This window comes from Hylobates moloch, unplaced genomic scaffold, assembly GCF_009828535.3.
Source record: "Hylobates moloch isolate HMO894 unplaced genomic scaffold, HMol_V3 SCAFFOLD_14, whole genome shotgun sequence".
In the NCBI taxonomy this organism is placed as follows: domain Eukaryota; kingdom Metazoa; phylum Chordata; class Mammalia; order Primates; family Hylobatidae; genus Hylobates; species Hylobates moloch.
In genome coordinates this window covers 66,267,330-66,280,219 of record NW_026652289.1, presented here as the reverse complement: position 1 = coordinate 66,280,219, position 12,890 = coordinate 66,267,330, and the positions used below count along the sequence as shown (strand labels likewise).

At 42.5% G+C, this 12,890-nt stretch overlaps 1 protein-coding gene and 1 long non-coding RNA gene across 5 annotated transcripts in view; one reads left to right on the top strand and one right to left on the bottom strand.

The window, feature by feature from the left end:
• Positions 1–1,964, bottom strand: part of LOC116481429 (uncharacterized) — an 8,758-nt gene extending 6,794 nt beyond the window's left edge. Inside the window, exon 1 of the long non-coding RNA XR_004251575.2 lies at positions 1,285–1,964. This is a non-coding gene — a long non-coding RNA (uncharacterized LOC116481429). The remainder of the gene's footprint in view (positions 1–1,284) is intronic.
• Positions 1–12,890, top strand: part of TLN2 (talin 2) — a 465,831-nt gene that overhangs the window by 262,234 nt on the left and 190,707 nt on the right. For 3 of the 4 annotated variants that reach the window (XM_032174074.2, XM_032174073.2, XM_058427409.1), the window contains exons 3-7: positions 4,061–4,232; positions 6,881–6,978; positions 8,804–8,933; positions 9,935–10,087; positions 12,611–12,753. In XM_032174074.2, the coding sequence (XP_032029965.1) occupies positions 4,097–4,232; positions 6,881–6,978; positions 8,804–8,933; positions 9,935–10,087; positions 12,611–12,753 (660 nt within the window). In that variant the 5' untranslated portion in view covers positions 4,061–4,096. Of the gene's footprint in view, positions 1–4,060; positions 4,233–6,880; positions 6,979–8,803; positions 8,934–9,934; positions 10,088–12,610; positions 12,754–12,890 lie in introns of those variants that run through there. The other variant, XM_032174075.2, reaches the window with a different exon arrangement.

Below are 12,890 nucleotides of genomic sequence, written 5' to 3'. Positions count from 1 at the left end.
ATATAGTGTTGTAGATTACAAAGTATTGGCCTTTTAGAGACATTCCTGGGAAGTCAGTTGTTGGCCTTATCTCAAGCTTGGAAAAACTAAATCTTAATAAAACTGGGAGCCAGAAGTGAGAAGGCAACCCTGGGGCCTTTTAGTCTTACACCTGTGTGCAGTGCTCTGTAAGAATGACTAGTTTGGTTTCCAGGATTTTTTTTTTGGTATATTGTGTTCCTGTGATGCTTTTTTGCAGTAGTTGTTTTTGGGTGATAAAAAAAAAAAGCTGAGGCCACAAGTCTCATAGTGAATGTAGTATTTCTTGTCTGTTGAACACCTACCCTGAACTACCCTCCATTCCATGCCCTGCCGCCTCTTGAGATGTAAGGATGAGGAGACTGAGGATCCAATGGGTATAGTTGGCCAAGCATTGAGTATCTATCAGGAAGCTCCTTCTGTGGGAGCAGGTTACCTCCTGCTCTCTGAAGGCAGCAGAGGGGAAGTGACATGTCCAAAGGTCAAAGGCATCAGGAGGCCTGGAATTGAGCCTGCACCTCAGACTCCACACCCAGGGTCCTTTCTGTGAACCCAGACTTAGCCACTCACCTTCTCCGCAATAGACCCGGGGCAGCCATGTGCACTTGGTGCAGAATAGGGATTATGTATCGTGAGGAAGGGCACTTAGCTGTCCTGGGACTGTCTCTGGGACTGTAATAAGGTGGAAACCATGTCTATGTAGATAACTTCCCTGTGGAGTTTACAGCAACCATGTGATGTGCACTTTTGGATTACAAAGTCTTAAAAGCATAAATCTGAGCTACTGCCTGTTCCTCTGCCCCCTCCTAGCATACCTGCTCAGGAGACAAGTCCATACCTGCTGGGCCACCCCTCTCTTCCATCTCTCTCCTGAACCTGCTACTCCAGGCTCTCCCCGGCACCACCCCCTGCCCCGCCCCCATCCCACTAAAGCCCTCCGATTTGCCAGATTCAGTTGCAATGTCTCAGTTGCATCTTACCTGACCTGTGACCAGCAATGGGTACATGCGATTTCTCCCTTCTGTTTGATGTGCTTTCTCCTGGGTTCTACCCTCTGTCTGTTCTCTTCCCTCACCTACCCCTGTGCCTCCTTTGCCAGTTTCTTCTCGTCTGCCAATTCAGAATGTTGTTCCCAGGGCTGAGTCATTAGTGCTCTCCCTCACTCCCTAGGTGGTCTTTCTAGCCCCTCCCACCCAGTTCTCTCTCCATCTTTGCGTTCAATTCTATATTCCACTTCTCCACTGAATACCTCTCAAAGAAACTCACCTCCAAATCTTTGTCCCCAGCAGCCTTTCTTTTTCCAGTTGTTCTGGACAGAGGTTTTCCTTCATGTCCTCCTGTTTCTGCTTTTCTCCTTCCTGTCTGCTTCCCAGCTCTCGGAGCCTCTCTCCTCTGCACCTTGCGGACCCCACAGCCCCAGGCACCTTGCCGTGCCCTGCAGGGCTCCCTCCTTTCATTCTCCTGCCCCTTTTGGTGCTTTCTCTTTGCTCCACTCCGTGTCTTCTGCTTCCTTCTGAGCTCCAGTGTTAGGTCCTTCTGTTACATTTGGCTCTCGGGTCCATGTCATGGCTGTCTCCTGGCTTCAGTGGAATCTCTCTCTGCATGGTTAGGGGGACCATTCATTTGCCTTTCAGAAAGCTCAGTTTTTAGCCTGGGAAGGGCAGACTTCATGCAGCAACACTTACAACACTCCGTTTTCCGAGGGAACAGTCGATATTAACCATCCCATCCTCTCTGTTGCATCCCATAAACAGCATCCATGACAGCATGGAGCTTTGTGGCTTTCCTCACTGACTCTTACCACCAGTCATGCTTATGGATTTTAGCAATTGTCACCAGCCCCAGGAGACAGACTAGCCCATGGAATGATCTGCATCACAGCAAATTAGTCCATTTATCTCTAGAGTTTAAATTTTATTTCCCCCAATCAGGGAGTTGCTGGGTTAACTAGGCCTATAAAGAGAGGGGTGGGGGAAGCTTTTACATATGGCTTTAAAAGTCCTCAATATTGCAGGTGGGAATTGCCAGATATTTTGAACCCCTCTGCTGTGTCAGCAATCCAGCCACTGCCTAGGCAGTTAATTCAGTTTCAGGCAGATTCCCAGTGAACACTGCTGTTGTTTATTGAGAAGTGTATCCTGACATTTCTCAACTAAGGAATAGTTTCACAATTTTCATGGCAAAATTCATTCAGAATGCAAGCAGGGGTCAGAATGACATTGCAGTTGGACAGCCTGAAAGGTTGCTTTGTGAGACCATGTAAACCATGCCTGCATTCACCAAAGCATCTGTTGAAAAACATCTCCTGTATCCATGTGACTCAGCCACCTGTTGTTAGGACACCAGCAATCAAGCATGCTGAGAAGCTGAGACCCTGGAGGCACCCGCTGCATGCCTGGGCCTGGGCAGCCTGTTGTCTCCTCTGCCTTGTGACCATCTCACTGCCTCCTAGCACCACCCTTCTTCCGTGGGAAGAAGCTGGAGTCCAGGTTTCCTACCTGCAGGTTCTCTAATAAAACACAAGGAAGAGAGTGAGCTTGAGATACCTGTGGATTGATGTTATCTGGGCTGCTCTAAGATTCTATTAGCTACTAACTATAAAGGGCCTTGTTTTGCTTGCTAGGATGACACTGAGCTGGTTGAGTCTCAGTTGGTTCTTCAGGCAAAAAGAAAAAAGCATTTGTGATATAGGTTTCTTTCTGTCTGTCTTGTGCCCAAGGAGTATATTTGATAGAGACTGGCTTGGGTTAAGTGACTAGGGGACAGGTAAGTTTCTGGCCATGAAATACAGCAGGCACTAGAAATACACCATGAGCCACCAACTCAAAGGAAAAGCACTGAGTTGTTGAACTTTACATTTTTAAAAGAAAGCATTTATGAATGAATTCAAACTTAGCCTAAACCTATGTATTTTCTTTTTTCTTTCTTTTTTTTTTTTGAGACAGAGTCTTGCTCTGTTGCCCAGGCTGGACTGCAGTGGCATGATCTCAGCTCACTTCAACCTCCGTCTCCTGGGTTCAAGCGATTCTCCTGTCTCAGTCTCCCGAGTAGCTGGGATTACAGATGCATGCCACCATGCCAGGCTAATTTTTATATTTTTAACAGAGACAGTGTTTCACCATATTGGGCAGGCTGTCTGGAACTCCTGAGTTCAAGTGATCCACCCCCCTCAGCCTCCCAAAGTGCTGGGATTACAGGCATAAGCCACTGCATCCAGCCACCTGTATATTTTCTAAAACTATTGAACTGGACAAGAAACAAAATATCTCCATAGTTTGTCTAAACAAAATCAGAATTGAGTTGCATTTTATTCCTTTTGGACCCCAATCACATGAAGCTTCTTGGTACCCTTTGGGTTTAAGATTGGCCTGTCTGGCCTCATGTTGGTCTTTTCTTGGGATTCTATTTTATGCACTGTGCAGGGCCGATATCATTATAGCCACTTTATTTGTGAAGAAATTGAGGCAGAGTGGCCAAAGTGACTTTCTCAGATTGACACAGGCTCTTAGTGATGGAGCTGGGCCCAGAATCCAAGTCTTCTGGTAGGTGGGTGGTGGAGCTCTTGTGCCAAGAGGAGCACCTGAGAGGGCTTCCCTGATTCTTCTCTGTCCCCAGGTGCTGAGAGGACCCAGGGAACCGAGGCTGTCTTTAGGACCCAGTCATAGGTGCCCAAGGCTCTCTACCTTTTGCCTTGAGGACATGAACCCTGGAAATTCCACTCCTAGGACCTTCTCTCAGAAACCCCAAGGAGGGGGACCACTCAGAGGGAGGTGTGGTGAACATCTGGAGCTCCCTCCTCCTAAGGGGTTCTACATGTCACCCTGTAGTAATAACTCTTAGCCGATATGCTGTTGTTGTCCTCCTTTAAATTTTTCAAAATTGATTTTTAAAATTTGTTTTGTACCTAAAGTGTTGTCTTTATTTGCTGTTTTGTTCTCTTTCCATGTTTAAAGTTGATTTTAAAGTCCAGCACTTTTTTTGTTTTTTCGCCAAGGCAAATTATTATCGTGAACATCAGGGTTTGTCTCTTTGTGTTTTCCAGACATTCTAAGTGAGACTGTCCACATCATCTAGGAAAATGGTGGCCCTGTCCTTAAAGATTTGTGTGCGCCACTGCAACGTGGTGAAGACTATGCAGTTTGAACCATCTACGGCTGTGTATGATGCGTGTCGAGTCATTCGGGAACGGGTGCCTGAGGCACAAACTGGGCAAGGTAGGTCATGGGTTATTTACTGGCTTCTTAAAATGGGTTTGCATGTTTTTCACTTTTTTGCTAAAGAGACAGAGGCTCCAAGTGGTACACAAGGCTATTTGTGCATATGTTTCAAATGAAATACCTTCTTGGATCAGACACTACCTGCTTCCTCTGTGAGACTTGTGATGACAATGACCATGCCCACTGCTGAGCCATCATTGTCATTGTGCCCAGCAACTTGACCCTCCCATGCATGAGGATTATGCTCTGCAGTTTACAGATCACCTTCTCATGTATCATCTCATTGTCCCAAGAAAGTGCAAATGAAGCTGCCCTAACAATATTGGCGGTGTGTGTCCTAAGCCCTGTTTCCCATGCATGAATGCTTTCCACTGCCATTGGAACCCAGGGCAGGTCTTATATTTCAAGTTTTTTTACAGGAACTTTATAAATTTTATCTCAAACCTTAAAAAAAAAAACACATTTGTGATATATGTTTTGTCTGAAGTTTGGCTAAATCACTCATCCCCGTTAATCTGAGTTTAAACAAAAGACACTTGTACCATTTTATTTTCCCCTTCCCTTTGTCTTCTGTCTATGTGTCTTTCTTTTATTTAGTATTTGACAGGCAGTTGAGAAATTGGATCCCTTCCAAATCAATAAGTCTTTAGGTGAAAGTGGGATGAAACTTATCTTAAAAATGGAAAGAATAGGCCAAGCATGGTGGCTCACAGCTGTAATCCAAGCACTTTGGGAGGCCAAGGCAGGAAGATCGCTTGAGCCCAGGAGTTAGAGAACAGCCTAGGCAACAGGGTGAAACCCTGTCTCTACTAAAGTTTGAAAAATTAGCTGAGTGTCGTGGTATGCGCCTGTAGTCTCAGCTACTGGGGAAGTCGAGGCAGGAAAGTAGCTTCAACCCAGGAGTTTATGGCTGCAGCAAGCCATGATCCAACCACTGCACTCCAGCCTGGGTGACGAAGCGAGACCCTGACTCAAAAAAAAAAAAAAAAAAAAAAAAGGAAGAATAAAAATCAAACATCACAACAAGGGTAATTATAAATACAAAAATATCTTCTTGAAAAGATCTGCTTCTCATAAAATTGTTTTTGGTCTAAAACATGATGATGATGATGATTTTTTTTTTTTTTTTGAGATGGAATCTCACTCTTGTTGCCCAGGCTGGAGGGCAATGATGTGATCTTGGCTCACTGCAACTTCCGCCTTCCGAGTTCAAGCGATTCTCCTGCCTCAGCCTCCCAAGTAGCTGGGATTACAGGTGCACGCCACCACACCCAGCTAATTTTTTGTATTTTTAGTAGAGATGGGGTTTCACCATGTTGGCCAGGATGGTCTTGAACTCCTGACCTCTGGTGATCCTCCTGCCTCGGCCTCCCAAAGTGCTGGGATTACAAGCGTGAGCCACTGCACCTGGACAATTATTATTTTTTGAGACAGGGTCTCGCTCTGTCACTGAGGCTGGAGTGCAGTGGCCCCATCACACTTCACTGCAGCCTCAACCTTCCAGGCTCAAGTGATCCTCTCGCCTCAGCCTCCTGAATAGCTGGGACTACAGGTGCACACGCCACCACACCCGGCTAATTTTTGTATTTTTTGTAGATACAAGGTCTTTCTATGTTGCCCAGGCTGGTCTCAAACTCCTGTGCCCAACTGATCCACCCATCTCTCAAAGTGCTAGGATTACAGGCATGAGCAACTGTGCCCCCTGGCTATTAAAACATTATTTATGCTATTAGTAGTGTTTCTGGATTACTCAGAAATAAGGTTTGCTACATCCCTAACTTTACTATTTGGTTGTCCAGTCATTTCTGGTGCCTTTACTTTTCTGTTCCCTTTTTCTGTTGTTTTTCTGTCGGATTTTTTTTTTTGGTGGGAGGTGGGGAGCTTGATTGCTATATAGTGCTGGTGAGGGTCTAAACCTTTAAAGATTTTGAAGTTGCTTTTCTAAGAAACAGCAGGAGCTCTTACCCTCATCTGGGTCTCAGAAGAAAGAGACAAATTTTGGGGTAGGAAATGGTACTGTTCCTCTCCTGCCACCCCGCCCCCTTTGTACTTCCTATGTCAGATTAAGGGGTTCCTGCAGAGAACACCAAATTTAATTTTGCACCTTTTACATAATTTGTTGGTGGTCGGGGGCAGAGGCCTCATCTCACAAGGACCTCCTACCTCTCTTTCACACTGCTCAGTTGGGATGATGGAGGGGTCACTGGAGACGTAAAGGCTTCATTTGTCCCCCTTTGCCTGAGTGGCCTTGGGCATAGGTGGTCACTTCCTTAGTTTCTTCACCACTGTCTTGTCATTCTCCATGGGATGTTGGTCTGGTTTTTATAGCAAGGGATAGAGAACAAGCTCAAATTCAGTTAGAAATTTGGACTCCTTCTAAATTTTCCTACGTTTTAGACACAACTACAGCCCACCGGTTTGAGGAAACACGGACCTTATTTGTGGGCGTTGCTTCTGCAACTCAACTCTTACTCCTCCAGATCTGCTCCAGCCCCGACGGCTGCTTGTGTTGTCAAAACGAAACATTTCTGTCTGGTGAAGGAGAACACCCACATCCTCGCCGAGTCAGCAGGCTCAGGGCCTGGAAGTCAGTGATGGCTTCATCACCACTTTGCCTTCTGTTTTTCTTCTCATTTATATTTCAGCTTCTGACTATGGACTGTTTCTTTCGGATGAAGACCCCAGGAAAGGGATTTGGCTGGAAGCGGGCAGAACACTGGATTACTACATGTTGCGGAATGGGGTATGCTGCCAATCCCAGTGCTGTTTCTTCATCCCTTTGTCCCTGGGCCTTCTTCCATAGACGCCAACACGGTTACACTATTTTGTTTCAAGGGCATCTTATTAATAGTTCGATGCATTGTACTTCGTAAGGGCTGTTCAGGTGGTGATAGAAAATGTCAGATATCCAAATTCTTGAGATTCCATAGAAGGATTGAAGCAGTTCGAGGTTAGTATTTTAAGTAGTTTCTACTTGTCCTTGTTGGGTTTGGTAATTGTGAGATAAGACACAGCATCTTACTGTAAGTATGGAAGAGAGATTCCTATGCCTGGTGATGGGAAGTAAGAACAGATGAGAGGGAAAAATGAAATGTAACCCTAATGGTAGCTAGAGACTGAATATTAGTGTTTTGTTTTTGAAAAAGAAACTTCAATTTGAGATGTGAGTTCAGTAATGATCAGTAGTAGTAACAGCAACAACAAAAATGGTTGTGTTATGGAAGTAGGGAGAAGTAATGAGTAAAAACATATTAAACATTTTGTTCAGCTTAACCTCCAAGATACCAGGTTTTGGTATGTAGGGTGAAGTGGACCCATCAGATTGATGGGTATTCCATAAAGTAAGAGTGAAATATGTGATGCCAATTAATTTGGATAAGAAATTAATAGTTTAGTTTTAGGAAGTTCATACTTCTAGTTTTAGGAAGTGTAGTAAACCAGTTACTTAAAAATATCCCCCAGACATGTTACCCCTGTTTGGTCTTGTCATTAATGTATTTTAACACATCTTTTGAAAATCACTACTACTGTGGTACTCCACTACTGTGAGGAATGATGAGGATGCTATTTATGTCTTTCATTATTTCTAATATATAAGGTAAAATGTATTTACAGTAAAAATTAAAAGTATTTTTATATGCAAATAGTAAAGGCATAGAGATAGTAAAAATTGCTTATGACAGTGTTAAAAGATAATTGGAGACACACACTGCTGTCTTTTTAAAAGGCAAGTAGTCACCTCTCTCTGCTAATTCTCCTTAGAGCAGATCATTTCCAGCCTTTCAGGAGGTCATTCTCTACTTTCATTTCACTGAGGATAGTTTTCAGTAATTGTAAGGCATAAGTGTGACTTCTTTGGGTACAATTTCCCTATCAAATTTTTAAGAAATCTTTATGAAAGCAGTTATTTAGCACTGGAGAAAAAAATTGAAGGTGACTCTAGGTGACAGATATAGAATGTTCAGTACACTATTTTTTCAACATTGTGCCGTGTTTGGAATTTTTCATAAGAAAATTGTTGGGAAAAAAATTGAAGATAGCCTAAGAGAATATAGATAGACTGTATATGGAAATAATGAAAGAAACCAGACTTCACAAGTTCTTTAATAAAATTTTAATTACTGGTCAAAACAAACAAGAAATAATCTGTATAGCTTTCAAGCCAGTAGGGATAGGAGGGAAGAAATGCAGATATCTTGACCATTAAAATAGGGGAAGTGCAGGGCAGCTTATGGAAACAAAACGAAAAGAAGGTGTGGAATAAGATATGCTAAACACTTTTAAATATATTAGGCATCATACCGAATGTAAGTAAATGAAATGCAGCAATAAACAGAGATTCTCATTGAATGGAATTTTGTTGTAAGTCCAGGTCTATACTATCTCTGAAAGACATAGTGGCAACAATCCCCTGAAAACTTTGAAAGGTTTTCAAAGATGTTTTAGAAGAAAGGGGAAATCAGAGTCTACTCTGATTTTTTTAAAATTCATTTTTTAAAGAAAAGTGTTCAAGTTTGTTATTTATTTTCCCCACACAGTGTGAAATTTGTGTGTGGTTTGTGCTCTAGGATATTTTGGAATATAAAAAGAAACAGAGACCTCAGAAAATCCGGATGCTGGATGGATCTGTGAAGACAGTAATGGTGGATGATTCCAAGACTGTGGGGGAGCTGCTGGTCACTATTTGTAGCAGAATAGGTGAGCATTCATACACCTTCATTATATCTTTTGCTTAGTTTTTAATTACAGGCCTCTTCTTTTTTCCACCTGCATTTGATCTCTAGGCAACTTTGAATATCCCCAGAGGGTGTGTCCATTCTCCCAACTCGCCAATCCATGAAACATTTGGACTTCTCACTAAGTCACAGTGGAGGGCTTTCATTTCCCTCTCCAAAACAAGATTTTCAAATGGAAAGTCATGTGTAATTCAGCCTTCTGCCCATTGCTGCCTTCTATTCTATATGAGCACTCTAGATGTTCACTATCTCCTTGAGTACTTATGATACAGCCCACATGATTGATTATTAGTCAGTCTTTCTTCTTGTGGCTTCTGTTAGTCTCCCCAGAGAACAAGTCTGCCTCCTTTCTAAATGAAGCCCTTCAAATATTTGAAGAAAATAGACTTGCCTATCTTAGTTTTCTCTTCGTGCAAAGGAAGCCTAGTTCCTTCAGACACTTCTTGTTTGACACTGTCTTGCCTTCTTCTGCATGACCTCCTCTGTGGCGGTGTTTCCCAAAAATTATTATAGATGAGAGAATTGAATGTGACGTAAGTTTTACTATAAGCGTGACCTCCTTGGGCACGATTTCACTACTACATTTTTAGGAAACCTTTATGAAAGGAATTACCTAGCACTGGAGATTCTGTATTGTAGTGACGATAACCCTGTGAAAATGTAGGAAGGCTTTCAAAGACATTTTGGAAGAAAGAGGAAATCAGAGTCTGATTTTTAAAAATTCGTTTTTGAAAAAAAAGTGTTCAAGTTTGTTACCTGTTTTCCCCCACAGTGTGAATATGACTTAACCAGCTGAAGCTCCTTCATTTAAGTTGATGTGACCACCTCCCTGACCCTCACATTTGTAAGGCCGTTTCTGGTTCTCTGCCGCCAGGAGCTCCTTGGAATATCACAGGCCTTAGGCTGGAAGAGGTTGACAGCAATTTAATTATTTATAATTATAACCTAATTTCCAATGTTTAGGAATAACAAATTATGAAGAATACTCCTTAATCCAAGAAACTATTGAAGAAAAGAAAGAGGAAGGAACGGGCACACTCAAAAAAGACAGGACACTGTTACGAGATGAGAGGAAAATGGAGAAGCTGAAGGCCAAGCTGCACACAGATGATGACTGTAAGTGTTTGCAGAGGAAGCATGGTCCAGACACACAGGCTTTGCTAAGCCTCACTTCCCTCCCACCATCCATATGACCCAGGACAGGATTTTTTGGTTTTTGTTTTTAAAACTCTATTTAAAAAAAGTAGGCTGGGCTCAGTGGCTCACTTCTATAATCCCAGTATTTTGGGAGGCCGAGGCAGATGGATTACCTGAGGTCGGGTTTGAGACCAGCCTGGCCAATATGGTGAAACCTCATCTCTACTAAAAACCCACAAAGAATTAGCTGGGCGTGCTGGTGCATGCCTATAGTCCCAGCTACTCAGGAGGCTCAGGCAGGAGAATCACTTGAACCTGGGAGGTGGAGGTTGCAGTGAGCTGAGGTCACACCATTGCACTCCAGCCTGGGTGACAGAGTGAGACTCTGTCTCAAAAAATAAATAAATAAAAATTAAAAAAAAAAAGTAACTGTAATACCATTTCACATCGAAAGAAATATCTTAATATCAGATATACAAATCATGTTCACATTTTCTTCATTATCATCTAAAAATTTTTTTAATAGTTTGAACTGGGATCCAAATAAGGTTGAACAAGTTAATTAGTTAATTAATTTGTTTTACTAAGTGTCTTTCCATCTCTCTTTTTTTAATTGACTGATACTAATGATGTATATTTATGGGATGCAGTGTGATATATCTATGTAGACATCGAAGAAGGATTCGGTGAAGCTAATTAACATATCCATCACCTCACCAATGTATCTTTTTTTGTGGTAAGATTGTTAAAAATCTATTGTTAGCATTTTTGAAATATATAATATATTATTATTAATTGTGGTCACCACTCAGTGTGATAGTGCATGTCTTTTTGCAGCTTTTGTGTATGTGAAGAAACCAGATTGTTAGTTGTACGGCATTTCGTACAGTCTGGATTTTCTTCATTGCATACCTATGGTGTCATTTAACATGTTCCTCTGTCCCTTTTAATTCCTTAGATCCAGAGGCTTGAATAGATTTAAGTGTTTGTGTTTATTTTAATAAAGATGCTTTCTTCAGTGGTGATATGCACTTCCATCAGGAAGTGTTTCTGGTTTTCTTTTTTGGGGGGATGTTTAATATCCATCAGTGACCATTGCCTTAGACCCATCATTTCCTTAGATGATGTTGAAAATAGTAATAGTGGGTTGGGTGTGGTGGCTCGTGCCTGTAATTCTAGTACTTTGGGAGGCTGAGGCGGGTGGATCACTTGAGGTCAGGAGTTTGAGACCAGCCTGACCAACATGGTGAAACCCTATCTCTGCTTAAAAATACAAAAATTAGCTGGGTGTGGCGGCACATGCCTGTAATCTCAGCTATGCGGGAGGCTGAGGCAGGAGAATCGCTTGAACCCAGGAGATGGAGGTTGCAGTGAACTGAGATTGTGCCACTGCACTCCAGCCTGGGTGACAGAGCGTGACTCTGCCTCAAAAAAAAAAAAAAAAAAAAAAAAAAGGTAATAGAATTCTGTTATTGGAAAGTCATTTTCTACAGCTACACAGTTAATATATGGAAAAGCCAGCACATAACCCCATGTGTCCCTAAAGCCCATGCTGTTTGCACCTTGCTGCCTGACCCTCCCTCCACTGAAAGGGTCTTAATTTATTATCCAGTCCACCTAGACTTCTTGGCCTCTTTTCTCCTTTCATTGTATTTGTTCTTGTGGCTGTATCGGGATGACATCATTATTGCCATTGTGTTTATTGATCTTCTGTGAGGCTCTCATTTCCTCTGACCCTTTCTGTGTTTTTTTTTTCTTTCTGCCTAATTTGATTTGCAGTTATATACTTCTTTCCAAGAGACTTTAGTAGAAAAATCCCAAGGATTTATTATTATTTGCAAAATACTCTCCCAGGTACGGTGGGAGATGTGGGAGACACGTTTTGTATACTCAAGTTGCTTATAATCTAGAGACGCTGGTGATAAGGACTTAACCCATAATGTGTTTGAAGCTCAGAGAGGAGTGTTGGAGTGAGAGCTGTGAAAGTGTAGAGGAGAGTGATCGAATCCTGTACACATAGATGTGAGGACAGGGTTCTCAGAATGGCTGAGATTTAAGCTGGCCCATGGCACAGTTCTGCCAGCCCCCATTTAGTGTTGTCTCCGTTACTCCCTCCATACTTTCATTTTCTTCCTCTTTTCTACTTGAGGTCAGAGGTAACTTACCATGCTCAGAGCCTCTAAATCACTTTATTAGCTGAGACTGGAGTATCTGCCCTCCACTCTGCCACTGGAGAGGCAGCATATTATACATTCATTGTAGTGCTTTAGCTATAACTTTAGGAATGGCTGGGAATTTTCTCCCTCATTTCCATTTTGGCTGGTCCTTTGGTAGATGTGAAATTATTTTGCAAAGCTTAAAAACCACACTTCTAATATAAGAAGTAACTATAACTAAGTATCAGAGTTATAGAAATCTGCATCACACTGCTCTTTTGGTAAATTCCCTTTAGTTAAGAGGAAAAATAAACACAGTTCTCTTATATGTCTTGTTGTGTTGCAGTAAATTGGCTGGATCACAGCCGAACATTCAGAGAACAAGGAGTAGATGAAAACGAAACGTTGCTGCTTAGACGGAAGTTCTTTTACTCTGATCAGAATGTAGATTCGAGAGACCCTGTGCAGCTGAACTTGCTTTATGTTCAGGTACAGTATTTACTGCTCAGACACTGAGGTTGATGAGATTGCAGGAAGCTCCTGGCTGTGTCTTGTGGCGAGCAGGAGGGCGGCGCTGGCTTCTGCCACATTTTTGGCGTCGTTTCCAGCAGGCGCTGCTCGTGGGT